Source organism: Lucilia cuprina, chromosome 4, assembly GCF_022045245.1.
Source record: "Lucilia cuprina isolate Lc7/37 chromosome 4, ASM2204524v1, whole genome shotgun sequence".
NCBI lineage: Eukaryota > Metazoa > Arthropoda > Insecta > Diptera > Calliphoridae > Lucilia > Lucilia cuprina.
This window is the reverse complement of record NC_060952.1, coordinates 74,495,860-74,514,801: the sequence shown is the minus strand read 5'-3', so window position 1 is coordinate 74,514,801 and position 18,942 is coordinate 74,495,860. Positions and strand designations below refer to the sequence as shown.

General features: G+C 32.8%; 4 protein-coding genes across 4 annotated transcripts; 2 read left to right on the top strand and 2 right to left on the bottom strand.

The window, feature by feature from the left end:
• Positions 1-1,377: 1,377 nt before the first annotated feature.
• Positions 1,378-7,898, top strand: LOC111681169. Its single transcript, XM_046949313.1, has 3 exons — positions 1,378-1,474; positions 6,278-6,306; positions 6,371-7,898. The coding sequence occupies exons 1-3, from the start codon at positions 1,441-1,443 to the stop codon at positions 7,532-7,534; spliced, it is 1,227 nt and encodes a 408-aa protein (XP_046805269.1). The 5' UTR covers positions 1,378-1,440; the 3' UTR covers positions 7,535-7,898.
• Positions 7,899-10,340: 2,442 nt separating this feature from the next.
• LOC111681170 (polycystic kidney disease protein 1-like 3) lies at positions 10,341-12,637 on the top strand. The gene has a single exon (XM_023442894.2). It carries the CDS (start codon positions 10,341-10,343, stop codon positions 12,501-12,503), a length of 2,163 nt encoding a protein of 720 aa, XP_023298662.2. The 3' UTR covers positions 12,504-12,637.
• Positions 12,638-13,344: 707 nt separating this feature from the next.
• Positions 13,345-14,346, bottom strand: LOC124419272. Its single transcript, XM_046947906.1, has 3 exons — positions 14,129-14,346; positions 13,527-14,055; positions 13,345-13,372 (listed from the first exon to the last, which is right to left on the bottom strand). Exons 1-3 carry the CDS (start codon positions 14,271-14,273, stop codon positions 13,345-13,347), a joined length of 702 nt encoding a protein of 233 aa, XP_046803862.1. The 5' UTR covers positions 14,274-14,346.
• Positions 14,347-15,866: 1,520 nt separating this feature from the next.
• LOC111681171 lies at positions 15,867-17,446 on the bottom strand. The gene has a single exon (XM_023442895.2). The coding sequence runs from the start codon at positions 17,385-17,387 to the stop codon at positions 15,921-15,923; it is 1,467 nt and encodes a 488-aa protein (XP_023298663.2). The 5' UTR covers positions 17,388-17,446; the 3' UTR covers positions 15,867-15,920.
• Between the last annotated feature and the right edge of the window lie 1,496 nt (positions 17,447-18,942).

The following is an 18,942-nucleotide window of genomic DNA, read 5'->3' as shown; positions in this document are numbered from 1 at the left end:
TTCATTGACAGCAAATTCAAATCACAAACAATGGATAATCCCTGGTAATAAATCTCTTCAAACTTTGCATAAAATTTAATATAAGAATAATGTTTTGTTTAGAGTAGTTTGCATGTGTCGTTGTTATTTTGCTACCGATTTGTGGTGTGTAAAGTGATGCCAGAATGTGGTTGTGTAACCACATTTTTTTATTTAAAAAATCTACAAAATACCATTGGTAATGCTCAAATCATCCAGACAGATCGTACGAGAAGAATGTACTCAAATACGTGATCTAAATTCGTTCCAGTGCAGTTCTAGTTCGAGTTCAGTCCTAGTTAAGTTCGAGTTCAGTTCTAGTTCAGTTCTAGTTCAGTTCTAGTTCAGTTCTAGTTCAGTTCTAGTTCAGTTCTAGTTCAGTTCTAGTTCAGTTCTAGTTCAGTTCTAGTTCAGTTCTAGATCAGTTCTAGTTCAGTTCTAGTTCAGTTCTAGTTAAGTTCTAGTTCAGTTCTAGTTCAGTTCTAGTTCAGTTCTAGTTCAGTTCTAGTTCAGTTCTAGTTCAGTTTTAGTTCAATTCTAAATCAGTTTGGTCAGTGTGTTTCATTCATATGGACCTGTTAGGAAAATTCTACTAGAAAACAGTCGAAGGGGACCAAGCTAAAAGATCACGGAAATATAATCGCTAGTTGTGAGCATCCAACGTAAAATGTGCTGTGTGATATGTTGCCGCCTTCTTATCTAAGTATGAATTGTCAATTCAGGATAAGTATTACGATCCTCAAATTGTCTTGTTGTGACATAAAAATGCATGGAAATAAAATTGAAAAAAATTTTAAATCTGGCAACCAATTTCTCTGGTCACTTATTTATTCCACCTACCACAGCCTACAAAAGTGAGCAACTAGCAACACACCAAAATGATAATGATGATGTTTTTACATTGATATAGAGAGACTGACTGACAATATTGACGTATTCATATGTACAAACAGAACAAAAATAAAAACTATAGAAAAATATTTGATAATGCATCGAAAATCGTAAATTTTAACAAGATGCTCTAAAGGGAGATTTTAAACACAACAACTGAAAAAAATTAAAAAAAATCACAATAAGAATACAAAATTGAATGAATTGGAGAACTGCAACCATTAACGTTAGAATGTATGAATTTGATTTTGAAAACTGCTGCATACGAATTTGTTGAGTGAGAAAATCAAGAAGCTTTTTGGGAGGTACAAAAACTCATCCAGGTATAAAATGTTAGAACTTTATGAACATTGCTTGCAGTCTTCTCCGGTTAGTGCGAACTTCAACATTGAGGAAAAATAACTGATTTAAAAAATCGAATTCTCAAAAAAAATTTGTGAAAAAAGTGAAATTTATAAATTATTTTTTAACAGAAATATTGAATTATTTTCTTATTTGGTTTGGAAAACGGCAAGAGTTTAATAGTCTTAAATGGATTTAAATTTATTTATTTTATTTTTAAATGGTGAGTTTTTATCCTGATGCAGAGAATTGTTTATAACCTAAAAACCTTAACTTAAGTCAAGGTCTTATGACTTGAAAAATAACAAAAAATAATAATAATTTTAGCACGAACATAAACAAGAGGTTATTAGTAGTGTTGTCAAAAGTTTAAATAATCGGTTACTTCTATGAAATTTTAAGGGTAAATATACATGTTTACACTTCTCGATATCACTTTATGATAAAACAAGATGCATTTTAATCAAAGTTTAAAGAAATTTCAAAATTTCAAATAATTTTCACTAAAATTGAAAAACAAATATTATAATATTTGTAATTAAATATCCAAAAATATTGTAAATTTTAAAATCGTGTTATAAGGTTTATTACTAATATTCATTTTTTGCCATTAATTAAACACCCGATTACTTTCAAAATGAACAACACTATTTGCTAGTTTTACAGTTATTACTAATGCTCAGTTGTATTAACGCTTCACCAGCTCAGAGATCATTTCCTTTTTGGCGCGCTCTTTGATTTTGTTAACGTTTTTTTACTCTTTTATTTCTTATAAACTTTATTTACTGTTATTTTTCTTATGTATAATTGGCCAAAGTTGCTTTTTGAAAAAATGAGAAACAGACCAAAGACGATAGTAAATAAAATTGAAAACTATTTTCAAAGATTTTTATCATTGACCGGAGACATGTGTACTTGGCCTTAAAATATTTTACTACAGTAGTTTGAACATACACCAAGAATATGAAATATTTGGCAGGTAATGAATGATTATGAAACATTTCATAAAATAGTTATAAGTTCAGTTTATAAATGTCAAGAATGTGAATTTTATATTATTTACTTAAGAGTTTAAGAGTTTGACTGTAGAGAAAATGAAACTAAAATTTGGAATAGGGTTTATAATGGACCGACTAAAACATTTCAATAGAATTCGTACAGTTCCATTAGCATCAAATTGTGGCTTTTAATATGATTATAAAGATGTCGTATATAAATTGACTCAGGGAATGATTTAGAACAATTGATAGATTTTAAGATGGGTATAGGATCCGTATTTTTTGTGCATTATAAACATGTCTTTTTGAATCCTAATCTATATATATATATATAATTCTAACGTTACTGACTGACTGATTGACTGATTCATCATCGCACAGCCTAAACGGTTAAAGCTAAAGAGCTGAAATTTGGACAGGGGGTTGGTCTCCCACCAAATAGAAACAAACTGGTAAAATCGGTAACCTCAAAACTAAACTAGAAAACTAGAAAAGATACAAAAATAGTTTAAAGCTTATCGTCGTTCATTTAAAAAATAAGCGGACAGGTGTCTGGTACTTTTTTCAATTTCGGCCCCTTTAGGGAATAAACGGGTAAAAACTGTATTTTGGTACTTTTTTGCACCCCATGTATCTTTTAAACCAGTGAACATTCAAACAATATTTTTGACTCCTTCATAACTTAACAAAAAAATAAAAATATAAATTTAGTACTTTTTGGTTATTCGGATGTTTAAGGGGTGAAAATTGTACCTATTTTTGGTACTTTTTTCATAAAACATTGATTTTGGTTTATTAACTTATACATATAAATACGTAATAACGGGCTCCCACTACGATGTTGCATACTCTGGTACTTTTTTGTTCTTTCACTAATACTTTTCGAATTTTCTATAATATTGAACCAAAAAACATTAAATTGGACATGTAGCTTCCTGATTGTATAAAAATCTTTATGTGATTTTTTTGGTTTCTGGTTGAAAATTAAACATGCGTCATCCTGATTTAATGAAAATGTATAAAAAGGCACTGACTGGTACTTTTTCGTTCTTCAACTGTTTTTTCTAATTTTCTGTAATATTGAGACTAGAATCATAAAATCAAACTTAAATAGTTATCTAAAAGGGGAATTTTTGATATTGCAGATATATATACATTTACAATAATGATATTTATTTTATTCCATTACGATGAGGGTAGCGAAGCACATTGGGTATAGCTAGTCTTCTATATATATAAAAGAGTATCGTTACTGACTGACTGATTCATCATCGCACAGCCCAAACGGCTGAACCTAGAATCATGAAATTTTGACAGTAGATGTATTTTTGGTTATGTAGATTCACTAAGGAGGGATTTTTGGAAATTTGCACATTTACGGGTAAAAAGGTGAAGAAACGGGTAAAACAGGTTTTCTTAAATATCTTACATAATATTAGTGATACAAGAAAAATTTTAAATGCACCTGTATCTACTCTTAAAATGAGCAGATGGGTGTCTGGTACTTTTTTGAAATTCGTACTTTTAAGGGGTAAAAATGTGTAACAAAGCTGATTTTGGTACCTTTTTCAGCCCTTTATAACTTTAAACTAATTAACATAATCAAATTTTTCTAAATATTTTGTTTTTTTGTTAAATATTTCTGTTTCGTACTTTTTTAAAATTCAGTCCTTTTTGGATGTAAAAGGGACAAAACTGTATTTATGGTACTTTTTTAGCACATTAAGAAAACTTTTTCGGTTAATTGAATTATTCATATTAAATTACGGACTAACTCTGGAATATTTATGGTAATAAAATTTTTGCTATTTTACTGGGTAAAAAAGTACCAAAAAAGGGAAAAACGGGAAATTTAATTTTATTCAAACTCATTGAGCCAACTTTTATAAAATTTCAAAAAGTAGTTTATTTACTCACACAAAATAAGCTTTTGGTATATTATTTTGGAATTCGAGTACTAAGGCCTATATATGACCAAATTCGAGTAAATTGTTGTTCTGGAATAAATGAATGCAGATTTGAATCGTTTGAGTTTTATCTGTGATATATATACGGAACATTTTGTAAACTTAATTCTCGAAAAAGTATACTTCCAAGCGAAAAGGGGAAACATTGTACTCTTTTTATTAGTATTTTCCACATAGGTAAACTTTATTCCACTTTTGGTACTTTTTCTTCCTTTAAATGATACTCTATGTATGTTCTTTAATATGAACTGAAAACACATGATTATTAAACATACACGGTCCTCATTGAATAAGATCCTTTAAGAGACAACTTTTTAGTACTTTTTATCTCATAAATTGTACTTTTTTAATTTTCTAAATTATTCAACCTAGGAACATTAATTTTAACATACATGGTCTTGAGTGAAAAATATTCTGGAAGTGGGAACTATTTGGTACTTTTCTATTATTCAAATGGATTCTTTATAATGGTTAACCGGATCACACGATCCTTATTAAATGAGAATTTATTGAAAGAGATCTTTGTACTTTTTCGTTTTTCCGATAGTACTTTTTGATATTTTTACGATATTGAACATAGTTAGGGTAGCGAAGCACCCAGGGTATGCTAGTTCGTTATAATAGAATGTTGCTTTAAGAACTGATATTTAAGGCATTTTCATACATTACGGTCCAGATGTATGGGATTTATCTCCAAAATTGCAAACTTTACTATGATTGCAAACATTTTTCGGAAATGGGAGATTGTATAGAAAATGAAACTAAAGTTTGGAATCGGATTTGTAAAGGACCAACTTAAATCATTTTCTTCTTCCGTTCAATCACGAAATTCCATTGCCATCAAATTGTGGCTTATATTTTGATTATAAAGACGGACGTAGATAAATCGACTCAGGGAGTGATTCTGAAAAGTTTATTCGACTTTAAGAAGGATGTAGAATCAGAATTTTTGTACATTTTAAACATGTCTGCGTAAAACCTAAATCGTTAATATATAATGTTGGTTTATATAGGCATTATCTCCAAATTGCAAACTCAGCTTAGATTGAAAGATTTTCACGAACGGACGCAGGTGAGACGAACGGACATGATTTAATTGACCAATATTTGTTTTGCGTTATACTTTCGGTGCTTTTCAACAGATGCCATATCTCTTATATAACTCTAGAAGGATGTATTCAAATCCTCCCTCCCCTTACCATTGATTAACTTTTTCAGTAGGGGAAACATATTGTTAACATTAATCAGAAGAAAAGTATTTCAAATCGTGGCGACTCAGGGAGTGATTCAGAACAGATTGATAAACTTTAAGATGAGGTCTGATCCAGCCATGTTTATAATGCATCGTTGAAATAGAAAGTTGGTTTAAAGACTGTTATATAGCCATTTATATTATCTCCAAAATTGTAAATTGTGCTTTGATTGCAAGATTTTTAATGGACGAACGAAGAAGCGACGTACGGACATATTTTTACGCGGTATACTTCCTGTCTCTTCAACAGATGTCATATCTTTGATATGAATCTAAAGGAATGAATTCAAATGGAACAATCTCATCCTACCTGCTCTTACCGTTGATTAACTCTTGTAATCATATTGTTAACATTAATCACAAGAAAAGTAGTTCTGAAGATTAGTATTACGATATTTACGTCTGGGTGTTATGGTATTACGATTTACTCCAATGATAGCCTCTTATTTAATCAATGGAAGTTAAAGTCCAAATATGAAAAAAATATATGGTTATATTTTATCGTATGGTTAAATTTAAAGTTATAATACATAAATTATATTAACCGGCAGAATATCTACCGGTTAAACTATAACCGAAGGTGGAGTAAACGGGACTATGAAGGTTATTTTCACTTATTTTCTCTATCTGCAGAAATAAGATATCGGTAGTTCCAATACAAAAATGTACTTTTATTAGAATAAGTTACTACAATTTCAAAATTGACTTGGATCTCACTGCCTAAGAGATGTGACATTGACTTTGAAAATTATAAAAACATACACTTTTCCATATTTTTAATTTAATTCAATTTTATTTTCTTGTTACAGGTCTTCTTCTTTTTAGTCCTATATGTTGGGTAAGCTCTTCTCTACTTTCTAATATTAAATTAAAAATGTCTCTAAAACCTTAATTTATTTTAGGCTCAAAGTGGTTATAATTATGGTCGCAGTGAAATAGCTGGTGGAAATATTCCAGCTACAGCTGCTGCTCCCATAAGACCATTAACCGGCGGATTTGCTCCTGCCTCCGCTGCTACAGCTGCTTTTCCTACCGCACCCACAGCATTTTCTGGAGTTGGTGGGGCTGCATCCAGTCCCTCTGGACCGTTTGGTGGATTTTCAGCACAAAATCAAAGAGGAATTGGTGGTTTAACAGGCAGCGGACCAACAGCTTATGGCGGCACAGCCGCTAATCTACCAAAAAGACCTAACCTATCGCAAAGACCTACCGGAACGGGTGGCACAGGACCTGGTAGTATTTATGCACCTAATACACAATTTTCAAATACTGGCACGGGTAGAGGAAGTACTGGCACAGGCAATAGCGTAGATGATGATTACGATGGTGATTTTTCAGCCATACCAGGTGTCCCGGGTGTTGATTATCCAATCTATAGTCAAGTGCCACAAACAAATTTTGATTGTGCTCAACAGCCATTGCCAGGTTACTACTCAGACATTGAAGCTCAATGTCAGGTCTTTCACATATGTGCTCTAAATCGCACCTATTCCTTCCTATGCCCCAATGGTACCATTTTCAGTCAAGAGGTTTTGGTATGTATATGGTGGAATCAGTATGATTGTGCTTCGGCCCCCAGCTTATATGCTAATAATGCATTTATCTATGATTATGGTAACGAGAGAATACCCACAAATACCGGATATCAACCCAGCTCAAACCAACAAATCGGTAGACCTCAAACAAATCTTTTATCATCAAGTGGTGCTAGAGCACCTCCTAGCACCACGGGACTATTTACATCACAGCGTATACCTTCGTCGGTAACAGGTGGCGGTGGCAATATAGCAATACAACCTTCTTCCCTATCGGGAGTGGCAGCAAATGCTAATCGTTTCAATCCCTCAGCGACAAATGCTGGAGCCCAAACATTTCCCGCCACCCCGACACCATTTGGTTCAGTCTTACGACCCGCCAGTCCAGCCGTTGCCACCACGCCCGGAGGCGGTGGCGGAGGTAGTGGTTACAATGCCAATTTACCAGAAACTGCATTTGGAAATGCTGCAATTGCTACGCCAACAACTAAAGCCAGAGAATACTTGCCTCCTCCCTCCCGTAGACAATAAATAAAACGTGAGATCTTTCGGTAAATTTGCTCTAAAAGAATGTAGTTACTTTTACAATAGATTCCCCAACCAATCGATAACGATTTTAGGCTTTTGTACCCGGTTTAAATGTTCCTCATGACATTTCTGTATTTAGAACATTTGAAATTATCGAAACGAAAAATTATTCGATAAATTTCCGTTTATTATAAATATATTTTAGGTTAGTTTTATGAAGATTCATTTACACAATTATCTTTATCCATTTCCATTCGAAATTTTTTGTAGGCATGCCTTTCTGTAGTTTAATTTTAATTATATCCATCATTCATTTATTATCATGTACAATATATATATTTTTATAGCAAATAAAGTATTTTTTGGAATGCAAACATTTTTCTTAAAGAAATGTTATTGACCCCTAAAAGAGATTAGAAGCAAATATCCTTGAAGGTTGTTAGTGGAAGTTTACTGCGAGTGGAAACAGACTGCAATTTGAAATTTAACTTACGTTACTTCAGTGATATAATAACAAACCCTATTGATATTGACTTAGTTGAAATCAGAGGACTTTTACGAGATTAGGGGTTTAGTTCCCTGAATATCGTTTGATTTTCTATAAATCGCTTTATAGCGGGGTTTTGATAATAATAAGACTAGCTAATTTAAAAATAAATTGATTCTGGTGTTAATCTCCTTTGTAGGGTTCTATAGTTGAAACGCAAAGTCGACTTTTCGACTTTTTGCATTTTACGAAAAGTCGACTTTTCGACGTTCGACTTTTTGCATTTAGTTAAAAGTCGATTTTTCGACTTTTTTTTATTTAATTAAAAGTCGATTTTTCGACTTTTAATATTTTATAAATAGTCGACTTTTCGACTTTCCGACTTTTTTCGACTTTTTCTGACTTTTCGACTATTTTCGACCTTTCGACTTTTTCCGACTATTTTCGACTTTTTCCGACTTTTTTCGACTTTTTCCGACTTTTCGATTGTTATTCCTGTTCATAGGCGAATTTTGACTTTCAAGTTATTTACTGAAGGGAACGGCGAAATAATGGACCGGTTTTATCCATTTTCAATAGGCTTCGTCCTTAGATTAAAAAAAGAGAGCCAAATGTCATTCAATTATTTTGAAAATTGCCACCTGTTCCTTGCGCACAAGGTTTACATGGGCAGCCAGCTGGACGGAGCAGCTGTTGTGTAGTTGTTGCTGGGCCCCAAACGGATTATGGGTGACTGCGCCAGCTCTCCAGGCATCACAATAGCGAGCCCACTACACAACTTGGAGAGCAGTAGTTTCTCTAGCCTCAGATCACTTACCCATAATGGTTTGTATGGATCGACCCAACGACTTTTTCGTCTCTGAACGCCGACTCTACGTAAACCAAAAGAAAGCAGAATGGATTGGCTTCAGAGAATTCACCATATTCAATGATCTTCCAGTTCCTAGCAACGTACACCAAGCAAAAAGCAAGTTCCACGAAACTGTCGCTTTATTCCTGCTGGTCGACTTTCCAGCAGAGGCAGCGAAATTAGCAGACGAGCGCGATGACATCCGAAGTATCAACTCCGACGACCCACGTATTATCATGATATCAGCAGGTTGGTAAATGAGGACAAACGGAATAAATGGTTAAATCATTTAAAGAACTCCATCTTAAGCTCAGGTGTTAGTAAGTTGTGGTCTACAGTTCGGTCTCTCTCCAAACCGACGAAAAAGATGACAGTGTCGCGATTAAGTTTTCAGACACCACTATTTCCGATCCTGAACTGTACTCGCGTGCATTTTGTCGACTTTTTATTAAGCACCCAGAGAGAGAGAGAGAGATAAGGCGAAACGCCAGCACGTAGGAAATGGACATGGAAACATTGTTGGCTACCTATAAAACAATTGGGCGGTCAGTGGTCAATAATGCTGCTTCATTGTGGTCTCCTTCGCTGAGTGGTTGCATGTAAATAACCTCAGAGCTCCATCTACACGAGGAAACGAAGGTCCTCCCAGTCAAGGAACATAATGTCATACTGACTGTTTAGTCCTGGGATTTCACCGGAGGAGTCATCCCAACTTTAACATCACACAGTTGGATGCTACCCCTAGGCATGTCATGGAGGACCTTCGTGTATATGAGGAGAGCATACGAAGGATTGTGCAGAATCTCTTAGTTCAAACGACAATCACCGTCATGTCATGTCATGGAGGACCTTCGTGTTTATGAGGAGAGCATACGAAGGATTGTGCAGAATCTCTTAGTTCAAACGACAATCACCGGACCGACTATGAGTTCTACGAACAACGGCCAAGGATTGCCAAGCCAGTCACACCGACTTTACACGAGTCGCTGCTACAACAACGGCGGACATAGCTTAATCGACTTAGAAAACGATTCTTAGCCGATTTTTGTATGTTATAAACATCAGCACAAACCCAATATAGCCCCCCCATTAAGGTGGTGTAGGGTATAAAAATATATTGTCCCTTTAATCGATAAATCAATAATTTTAATGTTTATTTCACTAAAAATTTTATTAATTTTTTGCATCAACTGTTTATACTTTTGCATTTCTTCCTCAAGTTTAAACCACCTCCATTGGGCGCTTAAACTAGCAAACAAAATTAACTAATTGAGTAATTTTAATTTAATCCCTAATCCTTTACCTAAAGACAGGCCCTTAAACATGGATATCAGTTACATACCGATCCCACATTAGACCTCTATACTAAGGAGTGTGATGAAGAGTAATTTAAGATCGGACATGTCCCATTATAATATGTTTTCTTTAATTTTTCTAAAAAAAACTTCAAACGTAAAATTATTGACGTAATTATGAAGATTACTAAAAGAACAATTTTAATTTTGATTCTAAGCGCTGGAATTGTAGCAACGAGTCTCATACTTATAACGCTACTTGCTGGATTTCGCTGGGAATATAAAAAGTTTAAACAATTCTCATTGACATTGGTTGCCATAATGCTGATACGTTACATATTCTTGGAGCATATTGTATTTGTTATACAAGCATTAATTCTGACATTCAAAGGCCAATCAGATGACATTGCATCTCGGAATGGGGAAGAAGAAGTAATAGATGCAGAAAAATTAAAAAATATTTTTAATCCCTTGTTGACCTTAAAATTACGTTTAAAAAGTCTACAATATCAATTGAAGCTAGACGCACGTCATAGAGATGAAAATCTAAATTTGGAATACAAACAATTGACCGAGGATTTTTGGCTATTTGGAAAATATTTCCTATTACTTTTACTGGTTGTAGTATATTCCCAGAATTCTTATACCTACTACAATACGTCCACCATGCGCAGTCTATTAAATCAGAGTTATTCTTCCAATTACAAAATGAAGAGACTGATGACCATTAATGATTTATACTTCTGGATAAATGATACCTTAAGATCAGCCATTCATGAGGGATATGATTATGACGAACCAGGCAGAATATATTTTCCAGTCGGCAATTTATTGGGTGTAATGCGGCTGCAGCAGGTTAGACATGCCAACAAGAAGAAAAGCATGTCGAATATGCTTTTTGACGAACAGGACTATTTGCCCGGATGGAAAAAGTTAAAACGATCTCTACCCTATATAGATAAATATTGGCGCATTTATTATCCCTGGTTGTCGAAACATTATGAAGGTGTATCCAATTGGTTGATGGTTTTCCGAAATATGGCTTCAGTGTATACCTACATCGAAAATAAGGGTTATGTGGCTCTTTTGGCGCGTGATCATAAAAATAATGATAAAATTTTAAATTATCTTAAAGATCATAATTGGTTAGATGCCTCGACTGCAGCTGTTTTTATAGATTTTACTCTTTATAATGCGGATTCCAATATGTTTACCATTTGTTCGATACTAGTGGAACAGACACCTTTCGGTGATTTGGTTTGGCAAATAAGAGTGGATTCTGCAGAGTTATTATGGAATATGAATGAAATTACTTGGTGGTGGTGGCTGCTTATCATAATGTATACATTCCAATTGCTGCAGTTTTGCCAAGTAATGGTGATACGCTCTTGGTTTATGCCAGGATTTTTCAAATCCGCCTGGAATTGGGTAGATTTGGTTATAGTGATTCTCAATGTTATACTTTTAATATTTGTCATCATTCGAGAGTATTATGTTTTGTATGTTATGAAGACCTTTGTATTGGCCAACAAATTGGAATATGTAGACTTTCGCGTGGCCTGCGTTTTTGATTATACAGCTACCGTAACACTTGGATTACTTATCTGTTTAGCTTCGATACGTATTTGGAAAATTCTACAATTTTCTAGTATTTTTCGCATATTTAATCGTACCCTATATACTTCCACTGTTCCTCTTATTTCCACCGTTTTGGTAATTCACATATTCATCAGTGCCGTTGGTTTGGCGGCTCAAATTTTAAATGGTAGTTATACCGAGAATTTTTCCCGTTATCTTAAAAGTGTCACATCCATAATGAGCTTTTCTTTTGGATTTAATTCACGCTCTAGTCCGAATGACCTGAGTCATGGTGGTGGAGTTTTGGGTTTTATTCTGTATCTTATACTAATGTTTGTTGTGGCTATATTTCTTATTAATATGTTCATTACTCTGATTTGCGATCATTTCTCTAATGCCCGTGAAGAAAGGGATCAAGAATCACCGGATAAACTAACTTATTGGCAATTTTTATTGATGGAATATTCCGGAATAAAAGAATTTTTTATAGAAAATCTACCCAGCTTATATAGGGAACAAAATAAAACAGTAAAAGCAGATATAAACGATCATATCGACGAATTAGAGAAAAAATATCAAGATCAAAACTTAACGGAATATGTAAAATTACAGGAATATTCAGCAGATCAGTTGTATGATAATGTCATTCAAAGAGCTGATCGTTTGCAGAATGTAGCAACTGTTTTGAATATACAAATAGACATTTTACATCGCTCGATTATGATCCAATCGTTGGAATGGGATTCAGACAGTGACTCATAAATTTTTTTGGACGATGGAAGGGTGTAACCATCAGTATCCAAAAAAACGTCTGCTAATTATAAAATGCAAATTATAAATGAAATAAAACAAGTATGAATGTATAGTCGGCCGTAGCCGACCATATGATACCCTACACCAGTCAGTATGTATGTTAAAAATGGGGATTATTTAAAAAAATAAAGCATTTGGTTTGTTTTTTTAAATTTATTTCGGAATATTTTTACTTTTTTTTGGCAAAAAAGAGATTTTTTTAAGAGGGCTCAAAGGGGAGTAGGGCAAAATATGGCCCTATCCTTAAAAATGTTGGTAGGGGGAGTTAAGTCTTCTTCAATATTATTTATGTATAATTTAAAAGTGTTAGTGGGGGATAGGGTCAAATGAAGCCCAATCATTACAAAAATCGGTAGTGTCATTTAAAGTTCTATAAAACTAAGTTTTGTCGACTTTTGTTGACATAATAGATCATTTAAATTAATTATAAGCCAAAAGGCCCTATTTGGGGGGTACGGTTGTATGGGGCTAGTCGAAATAATGGACCGATTTTAACCATTTTCAATGGACCGATTTTAACCATCGTCCTTGGGCCGATAGAAGCATGTGTGCCAAATTTCATCCAATTATCTTGAAAATTGCAGCCTGTACCTTGCGCACAAGGTTTACATGGACAGCCGGCCAGACGGACTCAGAAAATGATTCTAAGCCGATTGGTATACTTTAAGGTGGTTATAGGACGAATATTTTTGTATGTTACAAACATCAGCACAAACACAATATACCCTCCCCACTAAAGTGGTGTAGTGTATCAAAATATAAAATGTTAATTGAGTTTATTCTATCTCATTTATTTCGGAAAAATCCAATATTGCGAACTAGGGGATAAATCGCAACGAACTTTTACGTAGTCGTATCTGAAGTGATCCCTCAGATCACTCTACGCCGCACAGTGGTATAGGAAAAAAAAGAGGGAAATAATTCGGTAACTTCTAAACGGTTAATCCGATTTTAATGAAATTTGGTATGCACAAAGAGGAGGTGTTGTCGTTCGATTTCTTTGTATTATTCTCCTTAACTTCTACTTGTTTTTTTGTTTTTCTTTTAGCAAACGTTTTATTACGAGTTTTTACTTGTTGTAAGTCCTGCAAATTATCATTAGAATTATCCGCTATTTTATCTTTTTCCATAGGTTCATCTGACATTTTGTTACATTTTTCATGATTGTGCTTTAAAGATATACAACGTTTAGATCGCCTACCAACTTTAGTTTTTGTCGGTTTAACCTTAAACTCTTCATCTGAGTTGTCATACACAAAATGATCTTCTATTACAGGTTCTACTTCTAATTTATGCACCAGTACTGTTTCAAATTCTGTTGGTGTATATTTTATATCAGTTTCAATATTTGTGCAACTATTATTGACAATTTGTGTGTTGATGTTTGCTGCAGATTCTTGAAAATATTTATACGATTCTAATGCTTTTAAAATTAGAGCATGGAAATTTTGTAAACCATTTGCACATGTTTGACATAACATGGGTGAAAAGCTGTCGGAGGCTGAATAAACCGAGATTTGAAGCATTTAATAAAATTTATTTTAAATATATACAATTTGGAAGACAATACAAACCAAGCCATTCCAATTGTGTATATTTATAATAGCAATCTTTGTATGTTATATCGCTATAATCATTTATACTATCGTTCCAATCTAATACTACCGACTCATCTAAACAAATTCGACATATAACTTTCTTAAATTCCTGGGAATTCATTATTTTGTTGTTAAAATTAAAATGAAAATAAATTTATAACTTTTTGTTGTTGCTTAGAAAAGTAAACAAAAAATTCACAGGAAATTGTTAGCACAAGAGCAATAACAGGAATGGCCTATCAATGGCACAAATGAAGAAAAATACATATATAATATGAGAAAACATTTAATTTTATTTCTAATCTGATTTTTAGTCCATTAATAATTTTTTTCTTTTGGTTAAAAAAAACTAACACAATGTTTCATAAAAATATAAATAGATAATTCAAAACAAAAAGATAACAAAAAAGTTTCAATAAAAGTTTAAATATTAATATGAAGACAATTTTCTAAATACAATTTTCTAAGGGCATATTTTCTCAAATAGAATTGTACAATTTAACCAAAAAATTATTTATTAAAATTTTGCTATGTAGATCGAAAACTCAAATATGTATACGATAATTCGTATGGTATTTCTGTTATTTCATTTTTATACCCTACACCACTATAGTGGGGAGGGTATTATACGTTTGTGCTGATGTTTGTAACATACAAAAATATTGGTTTAATACCCACCTTTAAGTATACGGATCGATTCAGAATCATTTTTTGAGTCGATTAAGACATGTCCGTGTGTCCCTGTAAACCTTTCAAGATAATTTGATGAAGCATGTTTTTTGGCACAGGGACGAAGCCTATTTAAAATGGTTGAAACGACAACACCTCCTTTTTGTGCATACCAAATTTCATTAAAATCGGATTAACCGTTTAGAAGTTACCGAATTATTTCCCTCTTTTTTTTCCTATACCACTGTGCGCCGGGATCTGGCACTATTACTAGTTAGTTAGTTAGTTAGTTAGTTAGTTAGTTAGTTAGTTAGTTAGTTAGTTAGTTAGTTAGTTAGTTAGTTAGTTAGTTAGTTAGTTAGTTAGTTAGTTATTTATTTAGTTAGTTAGTTAGTTAGTTAGTTAGTTAGTTATTTAGTTAGTTAGTTAGTTAGTTAGTTAGTTAGTTAGTTAGTTAGTTAGTTAGTTAGTTAGTTAGTAAGTTAGTTAGTTAGTTAGTTAGTTAGTTAGTTAGTTAGTTAGTTAGTTAGTTAGTTAGTTAGTTACATTACTGCGGTGCTTCTACTCGAAATACAAACACATCTACATATTTCCAAGGAAGTTTATTCCTAAAATGCTTCTTATATGTTGTACAGTAATACATTTTCTAACAGAAACTCAATATTATCCAGGATGCACTAAGTAAGGTGAAATCGTCAAGGCAGCTGATTTTTATTTGTTTATTGTAAAAGTGCTTGGGTTTTGTCAAAAATAATTAATTTATTATTATTCTAACATAAAAATTAAATTTGTATTTTCAAACGAAAAAATTTCAAATTAAAAATTATGAATGAAAATGCTGATAAAGGGGTTCCAAATGAAGAAATTCAGATGAAGCACTTATTACATCATATTATCCTCGTTTGGTAAATTTAAAGTCAATTTGAACAGTTAATATAGTTTATTTTGTAAAAAAAAAAAATACAAATTCATTAAAAGAATAAAATAACAAATAAAAATAAAAATTCAATTCATTTGAAAATTTGTTCACAAATTTTAAATGGAGATATTATTAAAAACTAATAAATGCATTGCATATTTAAACTTAAAAAAATAAATTTCAAATAGTTTCTCTTACAATACCACGATTACGAAAAGTAACCTGTTGCATACAAATGCAAAAACTACGGCTATAATGGAAATTCAGTGCCAGCGCTGAACGTTCGTCGACTAAGAAGATAAAATATGTCACCCGTCCCTCGGGACAAACTTCTTGCGATGCTACCACCCAATTGTCAGTATATAATTTGGGTTTGTGCAAGTTAAGTTGTGATAAAAACAATTTAGCGTCACTTGCTATACCCTCGTATTTCGCATCGAAACAATAAATTAAAGGTGTAATGGCAGGCAAACGTAAGACCTTAAGAGATTCCATGGTCTTCATCTGTACAATATCCTCAATGCAACGTGATAGACATTCAAAGGCATAATTATTGTCACAAACGATGGTAATGTGACTGCCATTGTTGGTGATGCTGTGAAAAATGGGCGTGGATAAACCCTCCTGCTGATATACTCCAATCCATCCAACCAGTTCGGTGCGTATAAATTCAAATACATGATCGGCCACGTTTGGATTATTGTCTATGAAGATTTTGGCAACAATTAGGAAATCATCATCGGTGACAAGATTTATTGAGGCTTCGGCAGCTAAACGCAATTGCATCAATTCAATTTCCGAATTGAACGTTTGTCCTATTGATTGCAAAAATTCTGGTGTACAAGGTTCTTTTACAGAGAATTTCATTTTCCCTAGTTTGGATGTGCTTAGGCTCTTAGTTGTTGTTGTTGCAATTGCAGTCTTTGACGGTAACACTGTGGCTACAGCTTTGACTAAGTTTTGTTTCTCTGAATTTTGAGTATATTTGATAGTAGGAGCTACCACAGCTTGTTTAGCTACCACGGCTACTTGTCTGGAATTCTGCACCTGTTGCTGAGTGCTTATAACTGTTTTTAGTGCCAACGGTTTTTGCAATTCCTTTGCTTTTTGAGCCTGCTGAGCAGCTTCTTCTGCTTCCTTTAGCTTAAGGCGCAATCGTCTTCTTTGTCCTCTAGACAAATGTTGAATTAATGTAGTGCTGGTCACTTCTGCTCCCAAACCTTTACGATCGGATTTCTTTTCTAGCATTAAGGGCTCTAATATACCTTCAGCATTTCTACCCAATCCTTTGCCATTTTCATAGCCCATTTTCACAAGCAACTCATAACCCTTATTACCTTGTTCAATTTTTGTTTCAAGACCTTTCTTAAAATTAGCCTCTTCTAATGCTTTGCGATTTTGTGGTACTGTTTTATTTTGATTATTATTCATATTACTGTATTCATCATTCCTCTTCGCCTGGCGATTTAAACGGTTTCTTTGACGTCTTGTGAGTGAACGATACGAATACTCTTGCTGATCGTTGTAATTGTATACGTAACCAAAGGAATTGTTGTTGTAGTAATTATTGTTGTAGTAATTGCTGTAATAACAATTGTAAACATAGTATCCATGATAATTTATATAGGAAACCAGCCAATTCAACATTTTTGTTTTAAAATGGTACCCGAACAATTTGTACAATTAATGAACAACAACAATCGGTAATTGACAAGCAAAATTCAGAAGTAACGGTTTTTCAAATGTCATTAAATAGATAATCAGATAAAAGTGCTGCCAAATTTTAATATTATACAAAGTATTGGGTAGAGTTTCATATGCGAGACAATTGAGGTGTCTTCTAATAAATAGTCGACTATTTTAGATGTTTTTTATTGCTAACTAGGGTTCTATAAATCGACTTTCGAATAATCGAACAATCGACTTTTTGTCGAAAAGTCGAAGTCGACTATTTTGTTCCAAAAAAGTCGATAACTCCACTATCGTCTATGAAAAAAGTCGAAAAGTCGATTTTGTAAATAAAAGTCGAAAAAAGTCGAAAAGTCGGAAAGAGTCGAAAAAAGTCGAAAAAAGTCGAAAGAAGTCGAAAAATTCAGAAAAAGTCGAAAATAGTCGAAAAAAGTCGAGAATAGAAAGAAGTCGAAAAAACTCAAAAAAATGCAACAAATAGAAAAAATATAAATAAATTTTTTTATTATTAATAATAATTAATAATAATAATAATAATAATAATAATAATAATAATAATTTAATAATAATAATATAATGTTAAATGGCAACATTATAAATTTACGCTTCTGGCAACTTTATAAATTTTTAACTCTGGTCGGAAAAAGTCAAAAAGTCGGAAAAAGTCGAAAAAAGTCGGAAAAAGTCGGAAAAAGTCGAAAAAAGCCGGAAAAAGTCGAAAAATTCAGAAAAAGTCGAAAATAGTCGGAAAAAGTCGAAAAAAGTCGAAAAGTCGAAAATAGAAAGAAGTCGAAAAAACTCAAAAAAATGCAACAAATAGAAAAAATATATATAAAAATTTTTATTAATAAATAATAATAATAATATAATGTTAAATGGCAACATTATAAATTTACGCTTCTGGCAACTTTATAAATTTTTAACTCTGGTCGGAAAAAGTCAAAAATAGTCGAAAAAGTCGAAAATAGTCGAAAAAAGTCAGAAGTCGGAAAAAGTCGAAAAGTCGACTATTTATAAAATATTAAAAGTCGAAAAATCGACTTTTAATTAAATGAAAAAAGTCGAAAAATCGACTTTTAACTAAATGCAAAAAGTCGAAAATCGACTTTACATAAAATGCAAAAAGTCGAAAAGTCGTCTTTTTATAAAATGCAAAAGTCGACTTTTCATAAAATGCAAAAAGTCGACTTTTTATAAAATGCAAAAAGTCGAAAAGTCGACTTTTCATAAAATGCAAAAAGTCGAAAAGTCGACTTTGCGGAATGGCTATAGTGGGCGTGGCACCTTCCACATTAAGAAAGTATTAAGTCAGTATATCTTAGAAAATATAACAGTTAGAGTCCTCAAATTTTGTAGGAGCGACTTTAGTTTCAATATGATGAAAAGTGGGCGCACTAGTAGCAGGAGGCGTGGCACCTACCATATTAATTAAATACAAAAATTCGTTTATCTTAGTTAAATTCCTAAAACGTTGCACGAAGAACTTTAACACACATGTAAACATTTTGGGTAA

Excerpts from the sequence above, each read along its gene's own strand:
- LOC111681169 (XM_046949313.1), top strand. The coding sequence starts at position 1,441 with ATGGATTTAAATTTATTTATTTTATTTTTAAATG. Across the intron at positions 1,475-6,277 it reads ATTTATTTTATTTTTAAATG|GTCTTCTTCTTTTTAGTCCT; the intron begins GTGAGTTTTTAT and ends TTCTTGTTACAG. Across the intron at positions 6,307-6,370 it reads TTTTTAGTCCTATATGTTGG|GCTCAAAGTGGTTATAATTA; the intron begins GTAAGCTCTTCT and ends AATTTATTTTAG.
- LOC111681171 (XM_023442895.2), bottom strand. The coding sequence starts at position 17,387 with ATGTTGAATTGGCTGGTTTCCTATATAAATTATCATGGATACTATGTT.
- LOC124419272 (XM_046947906.1), bottom strand. The coding sequence starts at position 14,273 with ATGAATTCCCAGGAATTTAAGAAAGTTATATGTCGAATTTGTTTAGAT. Across the intron at positions 14,056-14,128 it reads TACACAATTGGAATGGCTTG|CCTCCGACAGCTTTTCACCC; the intron begins GTTTGTATTGTC and ends CGGTTTATTCAG. Across the intron at positions 13,373-13,526 it reads AACGACAACACCTCCTCTTT|TTCGCAATATTGGATTTTTC; the intron begins GTGCATACCAAA and ends TTTATCCCCTAG.
- LOC111681170 (XM_023442894.2), top strand. The coding sequence starts at position 10,341 with ATGAAGATTACTAAAAGAACAATTTTAATTTTGATTCTAAGCGCTGGA.